The sequence below is a fragment of the Jaculus jaculus genome, chromosome 6 (genome assembly GCF_020740685.1).
Source record: "Jaculus jaculus isolate mJacJac1 chromosome 6, mJacJac1.mat.Y.cur, whole genome shotgun sequence".
Taxonomy (NCBI): domain Eukaryota; kingdom Metazoa; phylum Chordata; class Mammalia; order Rodentia; family Dipodidae; genus Jaculus; species Jaculus jaculus.
In genome coordinates, this window is record NC_059107.1 from 34,735,514 (window position 1) to 34,762,425 (window position 26,912).

At 45.9% G+C, this 26,912-nt stretch overlaps 1 protein-coding gene across 3 annotated transcripts in view; it reads right to left on the reverse strand.

Annotated features, from left to right (window-relative positions):
- Positions 1-26,912, reverse strand: part of Spock1 (SPARC (osteonectin), cwcv and kazal like domains proteoglycan 1) — a 534,501-nt gene that overhangs the window by 17,902 nt on the left and 489,687 nt on the right. For 2 of the 3 annotated variants that reach the window (XM_045153029.1, XM_004665088.2), the window contains 2 exons: positions 4,351-4,467; positions 359-580 (listed from right to left, as the gene is read on the reverse strand). In XM_045153029.1, the coding sequence (XP_045008964.1) occupies positions 359-580; positions 4,351-4,467 (339 nt within the window). The remainder of the gene's footprint in view (positions 1-358; positions 581-4,350; positions 4,468-26,912) is intronic. The other variant, XM_045153030.1, reaches the window with a different exon arrangement.

Below are 26,912 nucleotides of genomic sequence, written 5' to 3' on the forward strand. Positions count from 1 at the left end.
AAATAAGACTCCTGCTCATGCCCTTAATTTCCTTTGTTTCAGTATTTCTGTTTGAGAAAGAGAATGGCCCTGCCTAGGGCCTCCAGCCACTGCAAATGAGCTCCACAGACATGTGTAACATTGTGGGTCTTGGGGAATCAAACCTGGGTCCTTTGGCTTTGAAGGCAAGTGCTTTAACTCCTAAGCTATTTGTCCAGTCCAGTTTTCTAATACACTGTGTTAAAAGGAGAAACAGAGATGAATTCTTGACTCCCTAGCTGTGTCTTCACATGAAGGGGTCTCTAACCATCTCCCTAATAGATCACATGCATCCTGCTGTTCCCAGCATGGCTGCCTGGGGCTTAGGACTTCCTCTTACCTCCAGGCTTCTGGAAACAATAGCACCATTCATTGTTAGAGAGCTTGCCATCCTTGAAGGAGTCACAGGAGTTGAAGAGAGGCTTAATGCAGGGCTCATACTTGTCCAGGTAGATGGCATTGATTTCTGAGTGGTCCAGCAGAAGGTCGTAGTTCATGTCCAACTTGTTGAACATCCAGCCCAGGGAGTCCTTGCAGATAGGCAGGATGCTGGTGTCAAACCCTATGAGGTAAAGGGTCACCTTAGCCACCACCAGGACTGGAACTGTACATCCCGTCACCCCCTAGTTTGTGCTCCCGAGAAGCCAGGACTTATCTGACTCCTCTTCCCTTCAGGCTTTGTCTTTCTAAATATTAAATGCGCTACAGCACAAAGGGAAGATTTTCTAAAGAGAATAAATCTTCAGTGTTAATTTTTCTGTGATATGAAGATGGGATTTCACTAATGAAACCTGCTTAAAATAAGGCATGTCTGAAAGGAAAAAAAAAATGCCAGCATTGTAAGGCATATAGTAATGAAAAACGGACATAAGATATGTGGGAAAAATAGCAGTGAAATGAAAACTACAAGTATAATCTAGAACCTTCCATCATATCTCAGAGGACTGTTAAACCAAACAGTTTGAAGCCTGAGGGCAAAGTAAGCCAGGTACTATTGCTGGTCCCATTCTTCTTTCCTGCAGCTCCCTCAGGAGTGACATGAGATGGAATCCAAATCAACACACACAATAATTTCTTATTCCCCAGGGGAGAGGAGGCAGTTTTCTTAAAGAATTACTTATTTCCACAGTGGAAGCCACTGCAGAGAAATCTGGGAAGGATGCCCCAAACCTCAAGCTCATCTTTCTTTCAGAGCCAAAGGCGCAGGATGCAATCTGGCTTCATTCTGTAGACTGATTTCTATGTTCCTGGAATTCTGAAAATAAGAAGTCAACTGTGTGTCCCTACATGTACACACTCTTTAAGAACCTGGTCATCTTACCTATCCTAGTAGCAACCCTGTTGAAATGGCACCCTGTCATCTCCACCTTATAGATAAAGACATGTCAAGATTCTGGTCGATCGTCAGCGCCTCCTCTCATAGGCTCCCTTCTGCTTTCTTTGATATGCATTTCCCAGAGATATCCCTTTGGCCTAAGGTGCCATGTGTGCTGATGACTAGAGAGGAAGGTGAATGTCCTCTCCAGTGATCCCTACATACAGCGTGGTCCTCAGAGAACCCTTGCTTAGTGAGCCAGATGTAAGATACAGCCATGTATTTGCCCACTCTGACTTTGCAAATGTCATCTTCATGGAATGACGCCTGTGTACGGCCATCCTCGGAGTTCTGAGAACCCTGGGCTTCCCCGCTTTGGTGCTATGTTAATCAGACTTACTCACTTTGCCTCAGCCTGATAAGCACATGGTATACATGCCATAAAAATATTTCTTAGAAATTTATTAGCTACTTCTAAGTTTACTCTTTCTAACAGAAAGTTTGCATACTTAAATTTATTCATGTTGATATAATACATCTTTTACAACCTTTTTCCAGGTTGGGGCTATGAACTATGACATGGCCCCTTCTTGCCTGCCTGCCATGATTGTTCACAGTCCCTACGCTCATAGTCAAGGGCCTCCAAAGGATGGTTCAATGTGACAGTCATCTGTCTCCTGATGTTCGTGCATGACATGGTATGTAATACAAGTCAATTATATAGGATGCTGAAAGATCAGCAAAGGAAGGGCCAAGCTGTGGGCACATACTTTATAGGCCAATCCTGCTGTGCTGCACTGGTCAATTTTCAGCAAAGAATATCACACTGGAGTCCACAGTAGTCAGAGACAGGACAGACTAAGTCAGCCTCAAGCCTGTCCCTTCAGATCTCATGGGCTGATGAGAAGGTCAGTCCTTTCTCCGGCCTCGTGGGCTGTCGGGGTATCATTCCTTTATGCTCCCTTTGCTCTGCTCACTGCAGGACATCAAACCTATAGCACTTCGGGGACTCAATTTTCTCTTAGCTAAACAAGTCTTTTGCAGGCTCCCCAGATGTCTTATAAGAGAGGTCTCTTGGGGATCGACGGCAGGCTACAAGGAGCAGCTCACATCCCAGCAGTCTGCTCTCTCTTGAAAGGTTATTCAGAAAGCCCAAGGCTAGGCAGCTCCTGGAGGACTCAGGGAAAAAAAAAAAGTTTTTCTAGATCCCTTGTGAATTATTCCACAAACTCCCAAGAACCTTCCAGCAGGAATGAGAGAAGAAAACAAAAACTGGTCTCACCTCACCTTCCTACAGACACAGCTACTAAGAACTCCTGCCCTTAGTACACTTAGATTTCAGTATCTTGCCCTTAAAGTGAAAGATCTGGGCTATTAAAACTGTCCACACAGCAGTGTTCTTCGTGGGCATCTCCAGGGGGCTGACAGTAGCTGCCTAGGCATCTCAGGTTTGCCTGGAAATCCTGGGTTCTTGCCTTAGATTCCCAAGTATCTGTGACAGAAGGAGTGCCCACCTGCCTGGGATGGGCAACATTTTATTTATTTATTTATTTATTTTTTGGCTGGAGTGCATCTGCTGGTCAAACTAGATGGCAAGATTCATCAGTGCAACTCCTGCCTTCAAGCTGGGAGCATTCCTTTCACAATTGAAGCTAAAGGATGACATAGTCTGCTTTAAGCAGTGCGTTTTCTACTTCGACCAGGTAATAGCAAAATGACACAGAAAAGCCTTTGGCAAAACTGCCTCCATTTAGCTGGGCGTACTCATTCACACCTTTCATCCTAGCCCTGAGGAGGCTGAGGTAGGAGAATCACCACGAGTTCCAGGCCAGAGAGACCCTGACTCAAAACACAAGACCGACCTGCATTTGAAGATTCGTGTTGGTTGGCTACAGTGTGTGGAGTTCCCCGCCACCAACCATCTCGGAGTGCCAAGCATGGAGAGAGTGCTAACGCGAGGCCCACCCTGAGCTTGCTCCCTGGCGGCAGACAAGGTTCGATGTGGTTTCTCCCCTGTAGGAAGGAGCGGAGGCCCTGGAGCCTCCTTGCAGAACCTACATGTTCATGGCCGGGGAGATGGATATGCTTATCTGGGATTTTTTTTAATTTTTTTGTTTTTTATTTTTATTTATTTATTTGAGAGTGACAGGCACAGAGAGAGAGAGAATGGGTGCACCAGGGCTTCTAGCCAGTGCAAAAGAACTCCAGACGTGTGCGCCCCCTTGTGCATCTGGCTAACGTGGGTCCTGGGGAATTGAGCCTCGAACCGGGGCCCTTAGGCTTCACAGGCAAGTGCTTAAGCACTAAGCCATCTCTCCAGCCCTCATCTGGGAGTTTTGAGGGAAAACAAAAATAAAGAGTAGCTGGCATCTACAAACTCAACTCCTCAAACGTGCTAGTTCCAGTGTTGCTAACATGGGCAGCAACCTAAATGTCCCTGATTAAAGGCCTATTTAAATTGTTACACCCATGAATCACAATCCTGTTTGGCAACTGCAACGTAGGAGAACACTCAGCAGCAGTATTTCTAAATGGCAAACCCGTCTTAAAATAAGCAAGCTTTGTAATACACATACATGATAAGGAAAACACTTTAAAGTAATTCTTATACAGCATGCTTATAGGGTTTTAAAACTGGTAGTATATAAAAACTTACATATTTTTTTCTATGTATTAGGCTTTCTTAAGTGCCTATGTTAAACATGGTACTTTTGAAATCAGTCTTTTAAAAAAGTTGAGCTACACGCGGTGGTGCATGCCTTTAATCCCAGCACTTAGGAGGCAGAGGTAGGAGGATCACCGTGAGTTTGAGGTCAGCCTGAGCCAGAGTGAGATCCGACCTCAAACAAACCAAATAAATAAATAATTAAAATAAAAGTTGTCTTTTTCTTAGAATCTCTAAAATTGGGACACGTTAAGGTAATGCCGTGTTTCTCTTTTCAACCCAAACATGTTACTGTTAATTCAGTTCTCTCTGATAAATGAGGGGAGGTGAGACAGCGAAAGCAGAGTCTTACTGCCTTGGGCTACATTGGAGCTGGTGGGCTTGATGACTCTGTTAGCATCTTCGTGAAGAGCCCCAAACCAGTCCTTCAGCCGGGAAGCAAGGTTCCTCAACTCCTTGTCAGTACAGGCTGGAAGGAAACAGAGAACAGATGGTGAGATGTGGGCAGGGCTGCTGACCCGAGCACCCTGCGGACATCCCAGGGATTCTGCCATCACCAGGAAAGAGGGGCACGCACTGAGCGCTGAGAGCCTTGGGACAAGTGGGGTTGTTCACACTTGAACCTAGATAGCTTCTGAGCAAATTCAAGTTGCAGCAGCCTCACCTTTATTCAGCATCCTCCAGAGACTGACCCGGGTCTCTCTTGGTAACCACACGGAACATGGCATGTTCCGCTGTGCTCATGCTGAGAGGTTCAAACCCAGGAATAGCTCATGTTCCTTGGGAGGTGCTACCTAGGACATCAAGAAACCCCAGGAGCAGCAGGCTCCCCATTTCATATTAGCATGAGGTTTGGACTATCTTGCTAGCCTTCTTTCTAGGCATTGGTTCTTTCTGCTGCCCAAAGAAAAATGCCTTTTCCATGGAAGAAGTCTTTTTACCTACCACAGCCCATCTATACTTAACTCCTTTTTTTTAGGGCTTGGAGAATAGCTGGAGCCGACACACACTGCTAGAACAAAAGAAAATCCCTATGGGTAGATGGAAGGCAGGCGAGGAGCGACTGTGAGCTAGTTGAAGGTCTCTAGAAGGCTGAGACGTGAGGGGAAATCTCAAAGGCGAGAAGGGAGCTGACTTGCCACTGGCGTCTGATGTTTCCTTAGGTCCTATACTAATTCTGAAAAGGAGGATCCTAGCAAAGATATTTTGTGGGTTTTAAGCAACTGAAGAGAAACTTAAAAGTCACACAAGTAGCCCAAATCCCAGTGAATAAAAAGGGGCAAGGAAGTGGTCCTCCCCATCCCCACCATAGCCGATTTTCCCAAATTTCAAAGGTGTAGGAGCAAGCAAGCCAAGAAGTTGAGGAAAACAGAGTTTCAGCACAGCTGGGTCAGAATCCACAGCGCACTGGCTCTCCACAGCCAAGGGGCAGTAATGGAGATGTGGAAAGTCTCATCCCAACTCCACAGCAGCCCCCAAATAGTAGGCTCTGACTGAATTGAGGTGCTCAGGTCCGTCCATCTGCCTCACGGAGGCTAGGAAGAAAAGCATACCCCACGACGTTTCCTCACTTTAATCAAGCCCCTATTTTCTTAGCTGGCTGAGGCTTGAGGCTAGACCCAGCTTTCTAGATCAGACCTGAAAGGTCTTTCTCCACCCTCCAAACTAGTGGGGAAATGTCCAGGCCCGGGATGGCTCTACGCACTCTGCCCAGCTAGGATCTCAGCTTTCACCTCCAAGGCAGCAAGTGCACCTAGAACTGTACCCAAGTTGCCAGTGACCTCAAGTCACTGCCTGGTTTTTAACAAACAGGCAGGACTCAATAGTATCTTGAGACACCAGGCAGAAAATAGCATCAGGATTACTTGTTGGGCAGAGGGGTAGAACACGGTGGGGTCACTCTGCCAAGAGTGAATCTCAGCTTTGCCACTTACTGGCTAGGAGACCTGCAGGCCTGCATCTCTTTTAACTTCTTGGCATTTCCATCTCCTTATCAGTAGACTCAGAATATAGCATCATTAAGTGACCGCAAGTAAGACATTATGTTTTAAGTCCTTAACAGAGATATGCCAGCAGTGATTTTTATTATTTTTATAATTATTATTTTTAAATTGAAGATCTAAAAACCAGGCATGATGGTGCATGCCTTTAATACCAGCACTCAGGAGGCTGAGGTAGGAGGATCGCCATGAGTTCAAGGCTAGCCTGAGAGTACAGAGTTAATTCCAGGTCAGCCTGGCTTAGAGCAAGGCCATAACCTGAAAAAACAAAAACAAACAAAAGATGAAGATCTGTAGGCCACCTTAGAGCAAACTTCATACCAGTAAGACAGATGGACCAAAACAAAGCTGGCTTTGGCCACACAGGAAGTTAGTAGAAGCAGGTATTTGTGCTTCCCTATTGGAATGAATTAAAATTAAACGCATTTAAAAATGTAGCTCCTCAGTGTGTCTCACTCTAGTACTCACACGTCTCATGTGGTGGGTCCTCACACTGGACAACACCGTACAGGAAAGTTCCAGCCCACAGGGTGACATACCAGTTGGCACTGGAATGAAGGTAGCTAATATTTTGAATTTTCCAACTTTGTGGAGATCATTATGATAGCTACAGATCAAAATGAGTGTGTCTCCTACCTTCCTTCAGGCTTTAATTTTTTTGTTTATTTTTATTTATTTGAGAGCAACAGAGAGAGAGAGAATGGGCGCGCCAGGGCCTCCAGCCACTGCAAACGAACTGCAGACACGTGCGCCCCCTTGTGAATGTGGCTAGTGTGGGTCCTGGGAAATCAAGCCTTGAACCGGGGTCCTTAGGCTTCACAGGCAAGCACTTAACCACTAAGCCATCTCTCCAGCCCTCCCTTCAGCCTTTTGAGATGAGAAGAAAGGATAGACAATAAGCCTCTAAGAGCCAGGGCCCAACATCTCCTGCTAAGCGATGCTCACGAGGAGGAATGGGGGTGTATGGCTGAAGGCAAGAGATTCTAGCTTTTTGCCCAGGTACCAACTCTGATTTCAGAAAGAAGCCACACTAACCCATTGACCTGTCCCAACGCAGAGCCCCTGGGAAATCCGGCTCGCACTAGACTGACATCTCTCACCTGTAGTGGTTTGAATGAAATGTCCCCTTGTAAGCTCATGTGTTTTGAATGCTTGGATCCAAGATGGCAGTCCTTTGGGAGGCTATGGGGACCTTTGAGGAATGTCAACTTGCTAGAGGAGATGTGTTGCTGGGGTGGGCCTTGGGGCTTTATAGTCCAGCCCATTGGGTGTCCAGAGATAGCTTACTTGGGACTACTGCCACCTAGATGATGTGACAAGATAGATACCCAGTTGCCATACTATCACCCCCATTATGGGACTGTAAGCAAATAAATCTCTTCCTTTCGTCAGTGGCTGGATGCTTTGCCCCAGCAATAAGAAGGTAACCACTACACTCGGCTCCAAACAGCAGTGTGATTTTCTGACGACAGGGTGTGGACTCCACAGTCATCTCGCATTTGAAAATGGAAAGCTAGTTTCATTCATTTGTTTTCTTTATTGCTGTGCACACCAGGTATCCACGATGTCCACCAAGCAGAGAAAATTGCCAAGCCAACTTGCAAAGATATGATATACTGCAAGATAAAAGGGTCAGTCGTGTCTCACTAAATCCTGGCACACGTGCAGGTAACCTGTACCTCCACAAACCCACTGGATTTCCCACAGGCTTCCCGGAGTACAGAGGCTATGGATGGCTGAACAAATCAGGTGGTGAAATCTTGAAAGAGTGAATATGCCACTCAGGGACAAGCCCACGAGTGGGAAGCCATGGACTAAATTGAGAGAGAGAGATCGATCAGAGAACAGAAATGGAGATAGAAGATACTCAATTGTTGGGCTTGGCTAACTCATAGTGTCCTCAGGTGAGTGATTCCTATAAGGAAAAAAAAAAAAAATCAGGTACAGTCTGCCTGGTGTTTGGTATGTGTTAGAGGAAAGAAAATAACCAGACAGTACCCTGCAGTGAACTGTTTTTTCAGGTCTGGACTTTTAGCCACTACACAGGCTTTAGGAGAAAAATGTCTCTCCAAGCATCCATCACCACCTGGGTGAAAGCACTAGCTGGGATTTATGCTCTTGGGAAGGAGGAACCCAAAGGCTATTTCCTGGGGAAGGGTCATGTTCATGCAAACTGTAAAACTGTATCCACGGCCATTCACACGCTGTCTGCTGAGAGATGGAACGGTCCTTGGCATTTCCACGGAGGGGTCCTACTGGGCTCCACACACCTCCTGGTGGGAGAACTGGGTGCTCAGGCCAGCAGAGTCAGTCTTTAGACGAAGAGGGTTCTCTCCCGGGGAGCATTTGGTTAAGTCATGATGACCAGGATCCTGGTCTGTCTGACCGCTTTACCTTCCTGAGGGACACATTCTGGCAAAGTCTCTCACTTTCAGTCTTGTTTCCTCCCAACTCCATTTGGGTTTCAGCTTATTTTTTATGCTTCCCTTCTCCCAGGAGTCTCTGCTCAGCATCCTCCACCTCAGTCATGTCTCCCCAAGTGCCTCCTCATTTCTGTAAATCACTGCATACCTTGCTTACATGACTCAGTCTGGCCCAACAGGGCTGGGACCCGGACAATACTGCTGGGACGCAGGGACAGTCCCTCTGTGAGTGTCTCCAGATACTCAGCCTCGGGGCAGGCATCTGGGAATTGTCTCGGATTTCTCTATCTTGTCCTTCCTGCCGGTCAGTCTGTCTTTCTGTCTCATACACAGCAAACAAAATGTGCTTCTCCTTGCTGTCCCCACTGCCTTCCAGCCTGTGTCGTCACATCTGCCACCCTCTGAGAGAGCCACAGCAGGCCTCCCCCAGCCTCCCGTCTTGCTTCCCACAACCCCTTCCCCATCTCACAGTCAACGTGATCTTTACAAACTGGACTCAGATCAAGTAATTTTCATTCTGGGACCACTTCAGAGGCTCCTGGTCGCTCTGAGGGTCAGGTCTGAAGTTCACAATGGGAGGTTAGCAGCCTTCAGGATCAGCCCTGAAGACCTGCCAGTCTCTTCTGCATTCTCTCTCTCTCTCTCTCTCTCTCTCTCTCTCTCTCTCTCTCTCCCTCTCTCTCGGCCTCCATGCCAGGGCCTGCCTGCCGCTCCTACCCTGGCCCTGCTGCCTAGCCTGTGTCTCCTGCACATTTCAGCTTTCAGGGTGATTTCTTTCCAGAAGACTTCCCATTCAGCCCCTTGCGCATGGCAGCATGGAACCTGGTGTGAGTCGGCCTCAGCCTGCAATGCAGCCCACTCCCGGCGACCCTCAGAACCCTCCTGCTGTCATTTATAACCTGAAGTTTTAGCGACGGCAAGAGGTAGCTTGGCACATGTCGCTGTATGTAGTGAGATGAGAGACCAGCCAAGCATAGCTTCCGCTACTGACACGCCACAGGAATGCAGTCACTTCATTTTCCCTTCCCATGTCCCACGTGTTCAACAGACATTCCCGTACCTGTTAAAAGTTTATAGTCATGCTTTGTCTTCAAGCCTGAGGTAATATAAAGAATAATATCTGGGCTGGAAAGATGGCTGGCTTAGCGGTTAAGGCATTTGCCTGGGAAGCCTAAGGATCCAGGTTTGATTCCCCAGTACCCACGTAAGCCAGCTGCACAAGATGGCACATGCATCTGGAGTTTGTTTGCAGTAGCTAGAGGCCCTGATGCACCCATTCTCTCTCCCCCATATCTGCCTCTTTCTCACCCTCTCTCATATAAATAAAATAAAATCTAAAAAGATAAAGTGAAGAATAATATCTCCCCTTGCTTATCTTATAGGCAGGATAATAGGAGATTCAGGTTGTCGTTTCTGCTTGCTTTCTCCCAACTGGACAAGCTCTGTGACAGGAGATCAGTCTGACTCCCTCACACCTGTCTTCCCAGCAGTTACTTACTACCTAACATGTAGGAGTTGTTCAGAAGATATCTATGTAAAGAAAGAATGCCTGATGGAACACATTGGTTACAAACTCCAAAGGCAGACTGGGTACCCAACACTAATTAGGCAATTAATATATTTGGTCCACGCTCTGCATTGCAAGAAATCAAGATGTCAGGACTGTTAACCGTACACAAAGCTCTGCAGGTGGCCCAGGCAGCACTTGGCTCAGCAACAGAGAATGGAGAGAGCAGCTAGTGACACTCTTGCCTTCATTAGCTTTGGGGTGAGAACAATGTCCTTCTGGGAGGCCTGCAGCCCAGGCTGCTCCATGTCACGTGTACAGCCACTGGTGCTTCATTAGGAAAAGTGTATAACGCCATTGCACGCTGCTCCCCAGCAGGTACAAAGACAGTTCCCTCCCCCAGGGAAGCAGAGTGAGGCCGGTAAAGGCCCAGGTAATTTGGTGCTCTCCCGCAGGCTTTTGTTTGGAAAGGATGACCAGAATGAAGTAAGCAGGTAGAAACAAGGCACATGCAGCTCCAAGGCTGTGTACAGCTTAGGCCGTGGACGTGATGTCCTGTCTAACTAGCACCCTCTTGTCTTTACCCAAGGCCTGGAGCTCTAAAGGGCTCTAAGACAACACTGTTCGCAAGCAGTGGCATTCAGGCCAAGGTAGAACACAGAGATCCAACTGACAGAGGAAGACAGAACAAGTCTTTCTGGGTGATTGCAGCATGGGGGGACAAAGGGAAAGGGAAATGGCTGGTCAGTCAACAGAGCATCAGCTGCTGGGGGAGCCAGGCATTGTTTCTACCCCATACTAGCTCTACATGACCTTGGCTCATATGCCCCATCCTCCTTGGACCTTAAAAATAGGGGATACGCCAGGAATAGTAACACACCTTTAGTCCAAGCACCCAGGAGGCAGTGGTAGGAGGCTGTGAGTTCCAGGTCAGCCTGGGGCAGAGTGAGACCCTATCTTGAAAACAAACAAATATATAGGGGATAGTCTTGAGAGAACAGAAACGGGAGCTAGGAAATTCAAGCTTGCTGGAAAAAAAAAAAAAATGTTCCCAAAGGCCTTATGCCACATGCTAAGATGAATTCTGTTTGTTAATGAGTTTGGGGGCTGGGTGACAAAATAGCCCTTTCCAAAGAGGGTTTGAAAGGGAATGGAGGTGCATGAAATGCCAAGTGATAGATCAACGCAGGTATGAGGAGGATACAAGTGTTTTATTCAAAGCTAGTGTTGACATTGATCAGAGGGACAGATGGCGGCAAAGGTGACTGAAGCCACTTTTGAACATCCAACTGAGGATGTCTGAAAATGGCCCATGTGACATCACACAGCCTGGTGGCATCTGTGAACCTCTGCCAGGGGACCAACTACTGGTCTCTCGAATGCAAGAACTCTGTAGCTGAGGAGGCCCAAGGAGAACCCCACGCCTGACCTCCTTCCACCCCAGCCTCACGATGCTTACCTCAAGGTTCTGCAGAAGGTAATATGAAAACCATCAGAATTTAATTTAAACTCTGGTGCTTCCGAAGGTAATTAAAGAATTGGGCCAGACTCAAGTTCTCTCTCAGAGCAGGTTGCAAGGCCTCTCAGCACTGGAGACCCGGCGCCAGTCCTTTCGCTGTAATCTCTTTCAGCCCGCCTAGGTGCCGCTGTGAGTAATTACTTAATCAGAGCGGCTCTGGATCAATGCGCTCAGAGTGTTTGCAATTAGCAACTCCTGTAAAAGGTCTGGCTGAGCCTTCTTTGGGGTGCAGATTTAGACGCTGGGATAATACCTCTCAGAGCTGAGATTTGAGCTAAGGCGAGGTAACCTTCCCTGGGCCCAGCTTCTGACCTCCACCGTCGCATGCTCACGACACTGGCGACCCCTCCTGTGGCTGTATAGCTGACATCGTCCAGGCTTGGACAATGTGCAGGGAAGCTGGGGAGGGGATGCAGCATTCTCCAGGAGCTTGAAAGAGGACAGAAGTAAGCAGTGGGTCTAAGCTTCCCTGAGGAACATGTGCTCTGATAAACTGGTGCATAAATGAGGCCTGAAACTGCTCGGATAGCACAAGCAGCAATGACTGGAGAGACTGTGCTTTCAAGGGGAGGACAGGAGAGGTGACAGACAACGTTGACCAGAGATTCCAGCGGCATCTGTGGTCAAAGAGCTTTCAGTCAGTTTTCCTCAAGTGCACAATGACAGCAGCAGCAGGCCTAGCTGGGCAAGATTAGGGAAGGCTTCAAGTAGGATGTCCCCGTGCACCAACCACACCATGTCTGCTACCTAGTCCACACTCAGCATCTATTGCCTGTGACTGTGTTTGTGCACGACGGAGGCATGGTGGCTGATCAAATCGAAACATTTTGAAACCAAGACCTACAGATCATATGGTATTTGCACATGAAATGACATGATTCTCCTCTGTTACATTTCAGGGGAAAAAAGTTCACTAATCTCTCCCAGGTCCTACCATGGTGAATGAATACAGAATGCTGAAATTCATGCCCCGGGGCTGTTAGCTGGCAGTTCAGCAGCTCCTGTCCCACAATTCAGGTTCCCAAAGGCACCTGCATCTCTGCCCCTCTGGCACAGAATGATGAGCGTAGGGTTTGGGCTTCTGAGTCTGCCAGCCAGCTCTCAGTGAACTGGGTGTTGTTCTAAACCCTTCTCTGTACCCCTGCTTTCTCTCCTGTAAATGAGGACGGTGACAGTATGTGGTGGTTAGAATGCGCAACGTCCCCCATTGCCTTCCTGTGTTTACGATCAAGACTCATCCTGGATTCCTAGCTGGTGGAGCCTTTGGGAGGTGGAGCCTTTGTGGAGGAGGTGTGTCGCAGGGCTGGACCCTGACGTTTAGTAGTCCAGTCCTACTGGGTGTTCATTAGTTCACTTTTCAGATTACTTCCACCAAGATGATGTGATGTGCTGCTGTCTGCTCTGCCCGTGCTTCCCCTGCCATGACAAAACTTCTCCTGGAAACCACGAGCCAAAAGAAGCCCTGTGGTCCCGCGAGCCGCTTCTGGTTTGTGTGTTTTGTCCCCGCAAAGGCGACCAGTGCACGTGCAGTGTCAATCTCACCTAAAGCTGACACTTAAGCCCTCCACACCAACAATAGCTAACACCCTGCCGCCTGCTGTGCCAAACAACCTCAGGGGCCAGGAGTAGGGAGGAGCCAGGAGTGGGGAGCACTCACACTTGAGGGGCTAATGTTAGAGCTTCTAGACACATGGAATTGCAATGAGAGAAATCCCAACGGGGGCTCCAGGAAGAGCTTTAAAAAAATTTTTTTGTTTATTTATTAGAGATAGAGAGAGAGAGAGAGAGAGAATGGGCGCGCCAGGGCCTCCAGCCACTGCAAAGGAACTCCAGACACATGCGCCCCCTTGTGCATCTGGCTAACGTGGGTCCTGGGGAATCAAGCCTCGAACCAGGGTCCTTAGGTTTCACAGGCAAGCACTTAACTGCTAAGCCATATCTCCAGCCCCAGGAAGAGCTTTTAAACCCCACCTTCTAACTGGGGCTTAACTTGGCAGGACAGGTTATGCCTGTGTAAATTAAATTGTATTACAATATATAATTTCAGTTTTTACTCTTCAGTGCCTAAAACATCAGTATATATGCACGTTCTCTTATCCATGGAGAAGGTATCATTTCAAGTAAAAACAGGCACAAGGAAAGAATTAAGGCCCTGTTATTTTGGAGCTTGCTAATAAAAATCCTTCTTAAAAAGCAGTCTTTGGAAGAGCTTAAAATACCGACATTAAACTTGGAAGAAGACGAGTTAAACTAATTAATGGAACAACCTGCAAGCAAAGATGGATAAATTTCCCTATTAAAGCCATTTAAACTATTCTTGGTAACCTGATTTAAGGAGACTTGATGTTCCCCTTGATCCTACTGATAATCCTTCAAGTGGAAAAAGAAATACATTTAGAACTCACACAACATTTGTAAATGTGCATTAGTAGAGTAACACTTATTTTTCTCCTTGAATAGTCTAGCAGAAAGGATACCCAAATAAAATAAGCCTTCAAACATTCTGATAAAATCCACAGCCTTTTTCACACTCCAGGGCAAAAAACAAAAAACCTGAATATGCAAAATATTGGTTAGAAATGCCAGTTATGGCTTGAAATGTATTTCCTAGTCAGTGGGTTGGGGCTTGCCTAGGAGACCTGTCATAGATTAGCAGTGACTATAAAACACAGAATTATGGCCAGAGTTTTACTGAAGATTCATGGCCGACCAACTGTCTTGGGCCTGCAGCTAATAAAGACTAAGCTTGAGAAATAATAGCTGTTATTGTCATTTAAAACAAGCAATGGCAGGTGCCCCAAGATAGGGTATGAATGGGCTCAGCCTGGACTTCAGAGAGTGGCAGAGCTCTGGGTAGGGGTGCACGTGGCGAGGGGGCGGCAGGCGATGTCTGGGCGCAACACTGCGGAATGGCAGAGCTGTTGTCTGGCGTCACTTTACCTATATTAATATATGTGCTCAAGGAGCCACTTGCCGTCAGGGAGGGCTTCCAGGAGGAGGCTGTCATGCAGGGAGAAGTTGGAAAGGGAGACCTCACTGCTGGCAGACTTAGAAACACTGAGGAAGCCATTTGAAAAAAAAAAAAAATGATGACCAAAGATGTTTTCCACTTAAGATTTGCTCTACTCAGAAAAAGTACACAGACCTTAGTATGGTTCAATCTATTTGCAAATCATAAATGTGTATCAAAAGCATAGGCATGGCTGTCTACTTAAGGCAGTCTGTTACTATGCATTACATATGCACCTATCTGTCCTAAGATGTGACTTAGGACATAGCACTGATTTTTTTTTCTAGGACAGATGCCAACTCTAAAGCTGAATGTCATTTTAGTGACAGAAATATGTTTTGAAGGCAATGTAAAACAAGTCCTCGTTCTTATGACCCCACAGTGGTTTTCATGACCCCTACAGGACATGCATTGTTTTGGGCCCATCAACATTTTGACATAGAGGACAGAGGGGGACAAAAACAATGAGGCATCAAAATAGAAGAAAGGGTACTTGGAGAAAAGAGGGATCTCAGTGGAGTAGAGGAGGGGGAGGAGGGACAAAAGAGGAAATAGGTAGGTAATATGATCAAATTAAAGTATGTTCATGTAATAAAACTCTCAATAAGAAATGCTAAAAAAGATCTCTATTTCTAAGACCCAGTTTAACCTACTCCAATTTAGCCCTTCAATCTAGATTTTACTAAATGTAGTGTTAGCTTGTTTTCAGTGCCTAAAGCTATAACACATGCATGTACATAAATAGGTGATAGAACTGTACTAGACTATTTAGTGGAGGCAGAAAGCTACAAGGGATTGGAGGAAGGCCACCTGGGGCAGCCTTAGATCTGAGCTCTCATACTGACTATAAGAGGAAGCCTGGAACCTATGAATGGCTCTTTAATTTAGGGGGTGAGGATGGGAGAAGGACACTGGACACTTGGATTCAAAGATCCAATGAGGAATTAGGAGTTAGGTAGGCCAAATTAAGAGCCCTGTGCTTCTTTTACCTCTCCCAGGTCTTTCCCTGGCTCGGGCCTAGTGTGGACCTTATACAGGCTAATAGGCTGGGCAATAATACCATGCAGTTCTGTGATCAAGGTCCAGTAGTAGCATCTCCTGGGATTCTGGTAAGAGGGTAGAGACTGGAGCCAGGATTGGGCTGTGTGCAGCCTGGCACGCCCACTCTCCATGTGTCTGGTGGATAAAGGGGTGAGGGAGTGGGATGACATAAGGCGCATCCAAGGAAGCACCGCCCATGACCATTAAAGGGACTACAGGCTATGGAGATGCTGCCAGGCTAAGTGTGGCACTCACTAGTCCTCTTACCCTTCAGGCCACACAACTCAACTCTCTCTTCTGTACTCCCCTTGGGGCATGAATGGAGACAGTGACTTGGCATGAGAGCCAGCCGATGGCCAAACCTCCAGGGACCTCCTCTAGATACAGAAAGGACCATGTAACCAACACAGGAATAGAATACTAGCCACTGTCATTCATGTTTCTAGGAAAACTGCTATATTTAATCACAATTGCCTGTCTGTGGATTCAGTATCAAACGAGGTAGCAGGACATAGCTAGCGACATCTGTCTGCCTCTCCTGAATAAATAGATAATAAACAGTATAAATAAAAATAAAAGCCTGTATACTTCACTTTGACTGAAACTAGAATGGAAGGGTGGGGAAAGGGAGAATATGAATCCCTAGCCTTGTAAAGTATTGAAAACCCACCCAGATGGAAATGAAGGCGGGCCAGTAAAAACACTAGCTAACAAGAACAACACAAATCTGTTTCCAAGAGGCAAGGGGCTCCTCCCTAAAGCAACAAACCAAAGGTTTTTCCTCAGCAGAAGGAAAGGGTCTGAGGAAAGGCAAAGATTAAACAGATTGCTTAAGAAGAAAAAGGACTTGTTGCATAGAGCTCAGAAACGCCTGCAAAATAGTTCTTTCTGTGCTCAAGTGGGAGGCTGCCAGATTCATCTTGGTTGTACCAAGATAACAGCGCAGTGAGGGGAGAGGCCTCCTGTGCCTGGTTCACTTCACAGACACAGAGATGATGGGATTACACAGAAGCCATTTCACTAGAAGCCAGTTGTCGCTGGTAAGCAAATGAAGCTGGGTACCTTTGGGCCATGAAGTCTGCAGGTAGCCCGGTCCCTTGCTTTCCAGCCACAAGTTTCTCTTCAATAATGCAGAGCAGTAAAACTTATGACACTGTTTTGCTTTTGTGCTTTTAAAAGTTTATTTAAGTCATCACCAGTCTTAACCAGCAGTGAAACCTGCAACCTATACAGCTGGCCAGCAAGGCAAGATATGCTCACCAGTACAATAGTGGCCTGCCTGTTATGGGGACAACCAGCAACTCTCAGATTAGACTTGAGGCCCACTCCATGCCTGATACTGAAAACATAGTTCAAAGCCTATGGCTGGGGAGGTCATAAGCAATGAGGGTGGGGGGGGGGAAGCTACTACTGTTGTCTGGCTAAATGGATATGTTATGCCCACCAAATGGGCCTCTAAATATTTACATTTATGCCCATGTATTAGTTCTACTCTCACGTTTGTTTAGAGGAGCTTTTCTTTTCAGATGGCTGCTTGGAAGTTCAAGAGTCCTCAAAGTGCTGAGAGAGGAGATAGTGATCATCACTAAATAAGACATATCTATCACAGTTCTCTATGAAGGTTCAGAGACTACTTAAGAAAAGATGGCAAAAAGAATGTAAGAGCCAAAGATGGGGAAGAGGGCTTTGGAATTCTGTCCTCCAGATGCAAAGTGGTTGTTCTATTCATGACCTCATAGCAGCTGTAATTACCTGCACAACATTGGGTCCATCAACAGGTTGTAATGGATGATGAAAGAGGGTAGTAAAAGACATCACAATGGAAGAAGGAATATTTGGAATGAAGAGGGGTGCAGTGGAGTGAGGTGGGAGAGGGGATGAAGGAGGGGTGGTGGGAGAGGACTTTGTAAGCTTTAAAACGAAGGTATAAAAATTACTTTTAAAATTAAAAAGTAATTTATTACTTTTAAAAATTTAATAAAGAGAAATAATTTTGGAAAAGAAAAGAACACTGAGTAGAAAATAGAAAAACAGGAAAACGTGGATCACACAAAACAAAATAAATTCAAATGAGTCCATCACCTTGATAAAAGAAAAAAATAAATAAATAAAGGAGCTTGGATAAAAACAGAGAGAGACAAGTGGCAAGGCAGAAGAGGAGAAGAAGTGTCAGGGTGAACAGACCCCCAAAACCAGAGGGAAGGCTATGAGAATGAGAGGAGGGAGCACAGAAAAAGGAAGCAGGCAACACAGCAGGCCCGGGAGCTTGTGAGAGCTCAGGAGAAGATGCTGAGGAAATACTGCCTATGCATAACTGTCACCCCTGAGGAATCAAGTGTAAACAGTGGAATAGGATAGCTTCAGATTCCTGTGACACTGTCAGTGTGAAATGTCACCCATAGCCTCATGGGTTTGTGATTAAGCCTCATATCAAATACCCAGCTGGTGGCAATCTGGAAGGTGGAGACTTGCTGGAAGGGCTGGAAGGAGGTATGTTGCTTGAGGCTGGACTTGGGGTGTTATAGCCCAGCTCCCCCTTGCCAGAGCCAGTTCACTGTCTTGCTGTTTTCTGCCATCTGCATTGGCAAGATGTGACATTCAGCCTCTGCTCTGTTGGGCCGTGATGAAGCTTTCTTTCAAGCTTGTAAGCCACCATAGACCCTCTCCTTCCATAAGTTGATTTTGGATGAGTGTTTTATCCCAGCGACAAGAAGGTAACTGCTACAGATATCATCCTCTAAGCCATTCTTGAAATCAAGATGAGTTGATTTTGCATGCTGAAAAGGCACAGTGTAAGCAAGGGAAATGGACTTATAATGGTCAATGCCAAGATCCGTCCTAATCAAATTACTGGATTTTCAAAAGAAAGAAATGTCAATATGCTCGAAAAAGACATATCCCAGGAACTTGCGTGAGAGAAAAGAACAAAGCTGTGCTCAGATCTCACCACCTCCGGATTCAAAACCAGAGGGGACAGCAAGCAGAGCTATCGACAAGTTACTCTGGAAAAGAAGCATGAACCAAGGATGTTACATCCACCTGAACAAACAAAGCAAAAGCCCAGTTTGAAATGCAGTAACCTGGGGACTGTTGTCACCATGAGCCCTTCAAAAGAGTCACTGCATAACTCACTGCAGCCAATGTAAGGATGTGGTGAAATGAAGTTCCTTGCAAAGGGACAAAGGGGAAGATTGCGGCAAGAATGCAAGTGGGATACACTCTAAAAATTCAGTGCTGAAACAACAAAAAAAGAGGGGGAAGAACAAGGGGGATCAATTTGTGGATTGCGTTATATATCTAATAGCTGAGGCTCAGGTGAAATCATTAAAGGACAGAAAATCAAGAATACAAGATTGTACATACTTTATAGACAAAGAAACCCAAGCGGGAGAAATGCACATGCAAGGAGCAAAAGAAAAGGAAAGGAGGTGATGGGAAAGAAAAATCATATGTTAAGTTTATTACTGTTTAAAGTGATGGCCAGACTGTGAGCCTGGCGGTACATACCTATAATCCCAGGTACTCAGGAGCCTGAGGTGAGACAAGAGAATCGCATGATTATGACCAGCCTTGGCCATATAGTTAAGTTCAAGACCAGCCTGGGAACTGCTCTCTGATTGGATTTGAGGCTGCTCCATGGGAGAGACCTCATGCCTGGTACTGAAAACATAGTCAGAAGCCTATGACTTGGGAAGGCCTAAGTCCTGTGGGAAAACTACTATTGTTTGGCTAAATGTATATTATGCTTACCAAATCGCCCTGTAAATAGTTGGGTTTATGCCCATCTGTGAATGCTACTCTCACTTTTGGTGAGAGAAGCTTCTTTTTTTCAGATGGCAGTGACTCCTGGGGAGACTCAAAACTCAGGCTGGAGAGATAACTTAGTGGTTAAGTCACTTGCCTGCAAAGCCCCATGACCAGTTCCCCAGCACCCACGTAAGCCAGAGGCACATGGTGGTGTATGCGTCTGGAGTTCATTCGCAGTGGCTAGAAACCCTGGTGTGCCCATTCTTTCTCCTTCTCTTTCTCTCTCTCTCAAACAAATAAATACAAATATAAAATGTGCTGAGAAGTGACAGTAGAGTGTCATGTCATCATTAAATGAGACATCTCTATCACACCCTCCAAGGCTCAAGAATCACTGTGTAAGAGGCAGTAAAAGAATGAAACAGCCAAGGGTTGGGAGGGGTGCTTTCTTCTATACAAAATTTGGTCATTGCATTCACGACCTCACAGCAGCTAACACTACCAAACACAAGACCTGAATAAAATATTAGCAAAGTTGAAATGATGACATCAAAATAGAAGAGACTAGTTACAAAAAAAAAAAAAAAAAAAAGAAAAGGTTCAGTGGGGGCGGATACAGAAAAGGGAGGAACAAAGAAGGATGTGGGAGGGGATTATGATCAGATTACATTGTGTGTATGTATGGAGATTGTCAATAAAAATTTTTTAAAAAGTCTGGCCAGGCATGGTGGCACACACCTTTAATCCCAGCACTTGGGAAGCAGAGGTAGGAGGACCACTGTGAGTTCAAGGCCACCCTGAGACTACATAGTGAATTCCAGGTCAGCCTAGAGCCTACCTCAAACAACGGACAAAGAAAAGCAGTCTGGGTAACTTAGGAAAAAAGGTGTTTCAAAATAAAAATAAAAGGGCTCAAGATATAGCTCAGCGGTATATCACTTGGCTAACATATGTTAGGCCCTGAGTTCGAGCTCAGAGAGAGGTGGGGACAAAAGGGAGAGAATCTTGATAACACACAGGATTGTTCAAGCTAAGAGTCAAGTGCAGTGTGTGTCATGTTACTGTGCTGATGAGATGCTATTTGTATGTGTTTCTAAATGCATCAAGAGCCTATTCAAGGGTCTGTAGGAGTTAATAGTACAGTGTGGAGAAGGAGCTGTTAGGCCACTAGGAGAACCTCTGCATTCCTTTGATTGACTTTCAACAGTGAGGGAGAGGTGGCTTAATGGTTAAAAAGGATTGCTTGCAAAGCCTGATGATCCGGGTTCAGTTCCCCAGTACCCATGTTAAGCTGGGTGGGCATTTGTTTGCAGTGGGGACAGACCGTGGTACCTCCCTTCCCCCCTCTCCCCCCCCCGCACACACACACATGCATACACAAATAGATATACAAAAGAAACACATGAAGTCTGTTTCCTTGTTAGTCTCTCTCATAACCTCCTGCTCCCTGCATGGAAGCACTACATGTCACACTCACTTGGGTGTCTCCTCCGAGCGGAACTCAGGAGCTGAAGCAGCACAGATGGCTAGCTGGGGTGTGTGGAACGAGTGAGTGAATAAGTGAACAAATGTAGCGTCAGACAACATGTCAGACATGGGAGAAAGCCGAGGTATGATCATCAGGGTTTGTACACTGCTACTCAGGACACTTTGCACCTATCCATCCATTCTCATGCCACATGCTAACGTTTTTCTTTTGAACCCAAAGGGGAAAAATAAACCGTAAATGCAGAATTTAAATTTTTTTAGATTTTTATTTATTTACTTGAGAGAAAGAAGGGGAGGGAGAGAGAGAGAGAATGGGAGCACCAGGGCCTCCAGCCACTGCGAACAAACCTCACATGCATGTGCCACCTTGTACATCTGGATTATGTGGGTCCTGGGGAATCCAACCAGGGTCCTTTGGCTTTGCAGGCAAACTCTCTAACCACTAAGCCACTCACCAGCCCTAAATGCAGAATTTTTCAATCAACACAGTCTGAGCTCTGTCCTCAATTTTGCCCTCAACCCTGAGGCAAGTCTGCATTCAATTCCAGCACTCCCTGAGCCAGACATTCAAGGGGATTCGGAGGTGATTAAGACATGGCCCTTGCCTGGTGTTCAGTCTTCCCTCACCTGATTGTAAAAGAACACTTTCCCAGATACTGACTTGGGGAAATTTTAACCAGGGACTTAGACTTATCTCTTCCACAATGCTCCTACACAGAGAGCCAGGGTTCAGATCAGACTACATTCATCTGAGCAGTCTCCTCTCAATACCCATCCTGGAAGACACCTTGTGGGCAGCTCCTGGACCCAATACATACTTGCCCACCCTTTTGTGCTACATCACAGCCTGCTGTCCCTTCTGGACTCAGAAATCAAAACAGCAAGGATGCTACAGTTGTCACACCTGACTTACCTCGAGGTCTGGACACAGTGCCTGATCAAATGGCAAGCATTGACAGGCTTGCAGAAGGCACCGTGGAAATAATATTGTAGCATTTACCTACTCAGACGAAACACCCCAGCAGCTGAAGGGAGGAAAGGGTTTATTTCAGCTAACAGTCTCCAGGGAAAGTTTCACCTTGGCAGGGAAAGTATAGCAGAGCAAAGGCTGGGCATCACATCTGGCCATGTCAGCTGGAAGGCAGCAGCCAGAGTGTGGAATCTCTGAAGCTCAGTAGGTTGTTCTCATAAACATCAAGGTCTGCCCCCACTCACACCTCCTCAAACAAGTGTCCACCTCTCAAAGGCTCCGCAACTTTCCCAAATCGCCACCAGCTGGAGACCAAATGTTCAGAACACACAAGGCTATGGAAGCTGTTTCATTCAAACCACCACAAATATGATCACCTTGAATGAACTGCAAACAATGTTCCCATGGCCACAGAAGCACTAAGACTTGCATGCAGAACTGAGAGAAGCACAAAGCAGCCAGCCTGCTCCTTTGAGGATGAGGGAGAGGGCTGAAGTTACAGGAACTGTCTTCCAGCCAAACAGAGAATGGATTTCGCAGGGACAGGAATTAGGAGAGAGAGACTTATTACACGAAGATACTGGTCTGAGCCAAGACTTTGAATGCCCTGGGGGGGTAGCACTGTTGTCTTTACTAAAGCCTAAAGCTTACTCCTACCAGCCTACACCCCTTTCTTGGCAGGCACATCAATGCTGACATTTGAACCTACAGCCAAAGAGTTAAAGTCTATGGTTTGTTCTGTCCACTCGGAACTACTTAGGAAAAGGAGACCCTGCTCCTTGGTAATCCCCTGAGCACAGATACACGGTCCTCCCCAAGCTCGAGCAAAGGAACTAACAGGACATCTGGAAGTAAAATACGGCTATCAGGGCCCACTGCTAACACACAAGATCTCAGCCCCAGGCTGGCAGCAGCGTGGGCAATCCCTGCAGGGTCATTCTGTTTGTCTGTACACAGCAACTGCATGATGGCATACCTAGTTCACACACCTGGCTCGTTTCGGCCCTGGCTTCTCATCCCTGTCTGTGTAGTTACCACTCTGTAATTTAGTTTGTTTGTGTCTTTGCAAGCTTATTTGGAAACCATGGCAGGCTGCTTATAGAAAATTAAGCTTCATTTTGTTTACGCATCCAGCCAGTAGTGCCGGCAAGAGATGGTGATTTGGAGATAACTGGCTTATGCATATGTAAACACGATGCATTTAGCAAATTATGTAGACCTCACACTTCAGAGCATTGAAGAAAACAAAGGTGTCTTCTTCCAAGACAACTTTAGAACTATACAGAGTCATTCTGAAAGGGATATAAAATGATTGCTTTGTAGGAACGGATGAGCTCCGATTTGAATGAAAATAAGTTTATAAGTGTGAAGCTTGGACATAAACAAGAATTTGAACAAGTCTAATTTTAAGTGGCTATTATGGTATCATGACTCCTAGGAATTATAGCTTATAAAGCGTCTGGAGGTTGAATTCATGGTGGGAGTACATTTCAGACTCAATTCCACTGTGACTCCTCACACTTCACACAGTTTTCTCGCACCTGTTTTTCTCCTTGCACCTAGAGAGAAAATTCCAGGCCTTCCCTAAGCACCACAAGCATTGGTATAGTTTTAAGCATCTTTGCAACCTACCGTGCCCTGTCTCCATTCTCCACCAGACCTGCTGCCTTAGTCCTTCTCATTTCTCATCAGCAATAAATTACACTGAAAATGTGACAGGGGCGCTGGGGAGATGGCTCAGTGGATAAAGAGCCCATCACACAACTCTGAGGACCTAACTTCGGATCCCCAGATCTTACAGAAGAGCCTGGGCCTATGGCAGGCTTCTGCAATTCTAGTGAACCTACAGGAAGAAGGGAGGAGGAGACAGGAGAATTTCTCTGAAGCTCATCAATGGGGCTGTGAGTAATGAGAGATCTGGCCTCAAGGCAACACAAAAGTTGTATGTACGTATACACGTATGTACACACACCATGTCATACCGCCCCCTACCACACAGGAAAGTTGTCCTCTGACCCACACACACCATGTCATATAGCCCCAGCACCCCCACCACACACACCCAGTAAATAAAACTTTAAAACATGTAATAAAAAGTATCGCTTCTTTAAGGGCCACCTTTACAAGCCAATGTTATAGAGTTTATCATTCCTATGCAGGTCAGATGCGAGGGCCGGTGTGAGTGACTTCGTATCCACAGGCTACAGGACAGGTGGTTCATTAACACTGCACCTAAGGAGCTGGCTCATTGGCAGGGTGCAAACTGCCAACTCCAGGTGTCCACTTGGCACCAGTGCAATCCAGCTTGTCACATTCTTCAACACCACAAGCCCTAAGACGCCTCCAGAGCTGCCTGTGTGAAACCCCTAAATCCAAGAACCATGCCAATTCACCCCACCTAATCATAGTGATTGAAAGCCTTTGGAGTCCTTATTACGATTTCGTTCTTAAAGATGTGGACATGAGGTTGAGGGAGGTTAAGTGACTCCCCCCCCCACCACCACCTGGCTGCTTCTGAGTGTTTATTATGTGACAGGCACTAGACATAGCGATATGACCTCACTGAGTCACCACACCGGTTTTCTCTCAGGTGGAACTTTAATATCTCAGCTCCAGGCATTGGACCAGAGGATGTTATGTAACATGTCTAAGTCAAGGGGTTAAGGCGGGCAGACCTGGGCATCACATTCAGGACTGGGCCACAGCCATATCAGTCCTGCTGTGTCCTGCAATTTCATCATTTGAGAAGGGGCCCACCATTGCCAAAAAATAAGGGAGCACTGGGGAGAAAGAAGCCTTCGGGGCACGCGGAAGTCATGTTGGTCTTGGTACACAGTACTTTCCCTCTCTCATTCTCATCCTCCCATGCATCAGAATACACAATGAGTACACATGTGCACACACACACAACCAAGTGAAAGTCTCACTAATGCTAAGAGGGATGCAATGAGGCAAGCACTGTTGTTATTCCCATTTTATAGCTATGGAGACTGACAGTTGAAGATTCAGCAAGTTATTAAGTGGCAGATCAGGTTTGCAGCAAGAACAAAGCCAAACAGGCTATATAGCAGTTAATCTAGGAGATATACAAACCTCAAAATTACAACCCTTCAGTAGATTTTATACAAAACTAAAGTCAAATAAGCAAATGTTTAAGTGCATTCTTACAAACAATGGCAATGCTTGTCATTGGAAAAGCAATCATCACCCAGAAACAAATGTGTGACATTAGGGACTTATGATATGCCCAAACTTTTGACTTTGTGACACAGCATCAGGTCATGCTTGACAACCATGTAATTGAGTTACCAAAAAATTAAAAAAAAAAATCACAGAGTATCTCAGTCTTCAGTAAGTTTACAGTTTAACGTTTGGCCATGTTGCTAGCTATCTTAGGTTGGTGGCCTGTGGGCTGCAGTTGGACAGGCCCAGAGGGTTTGCAGCTGTGTTGGAACGTGAAGGGGCCATTAAAAAGTATGAGATAAAAGGGTATTATGACATAGGAAGGGGCCATTAAATAAGTATGACTGGTGGTTTGAGTGTGAAATGTCCTTATGTGCTAATATGTTATGAATACTTGGTCCCCAGCTGGTGGCCACCTGGGAAGGTTACGGAGTCTCAGAGAGGTGGAGCTTTGCTGGAGGAGGTGTGTCACTAAAGGTGGACTTTGAGGTTTATTAGTCCTGCTCACTGGACACTCAGACTACTTCCTTTCTGCTGCTGTGATGAGATGTAACGATCTGGCTACCTAGTCTGCTATGCTCTACCCACAATGATGGATCTTCCCCTGGAGTCTGTAAGCTGAAATAAACCCTTTCCTCCCATAAACTCTCAGGGTATGTCCCAGCTATGAGAAGGTAACTGTTATAATGGCAAAGGATATTATGGCATGGGAAGTGTTTATAATAAATTAAGTGGGAACAGTAGATTATAAAAGTATCTATGGTTTTCCCACATGTCATATGAAACAGTTAATGTGAATGTGTGTGAGATAGTGATGGGAAGAAAAGTGAGGAGGTGTACAATTTCAGGTTAACAACAGGTCTCTTACATGTGAGGAGCATGGTGTGGTAGCCTGAATGCAGATTGTCTTCCAACCACCTGATGTGTTCATGATAAAGCCTCCCACTCAGTGCTCAGCTGGGGGAGCCTTTGGGAGGTGGAGGAGGTATGTCACTGGTTAAGGACCTTGCAGTTTATTAGCCGGGCTTACCAGTACTAGCTAGCTCACTTGCTGCTACTTTTCACCTGCTGAGGCAAGATGTGATGCCCAGCCACTGCCCCCTATGCCATGATGAAACTTCCCCTCAAACCCAAAAGCCAAAAGAAACCCCTTCCTCCTACCAGTTGTTCCTAGTTGGCTGTTTTGTCCCTGCAAGGAGAAGGTGACTGCCACATATGCATATTGCTTTTCCTTCTTTTGTTCTATTGATCATCTATTGATGTTTTGAAGTTTCAACCTTTAGGAAACTCTTTTTCATCACTTTGTGATCTTTTAAAAAATATGGCTTTTACGCTGGAGGAATGGCTTAGCAGTTAAGGTGTTTGCCTGCAAAGCCAAAGGACCCAGGTTGGATTCCCCAGGACCCACATTAGCCAGATGCACAAGGGAACACACACATCTGGAGTTCATTTGCAGTGGCTGGAAGCCCTGGTTCGCCCATTCTGTCTGTCTGTCTTTCTCCCTCTTTCTCTGTCAAATAAATAAATAAAAGTGAAATATTAAAGGTGTACGCTACCATGCCCAGCTAAATATATATATATATATATATATATATATATATATATATATATATGGCTTTTAGTCTTAACTACTTTGAGGGTCAGACAAAAACAGCAGGCTATTTGTTACAAGAAGAGCATCTCAAAGAGCCTCAACATGTGTGGATATTTCCAGAAGAGGACTTCATGGTGAAATCCACTTGGCACAGCTTCCATCTTGCTTTGATAACTTGCACTGCAGTCTGTTGTTAGAGACACTGTATTTAAATCTGTGTAGAGATTTTCTAATTTATGCAATCGTAGACACACTTCTGAGTAGGCCATCGTTAATATCTTGCAGCCTTGAGGAACAGAGTTCAAAAAATGTGTCCAAGAGAACATTATTCACCTCTATAATCTATCCACCATCCAAATACCAACCACTGTATGTAGTCATTGGCTTCTAATAACACCTGTGAAATAAATGACCTTTCCCCCTTCTCTGTAG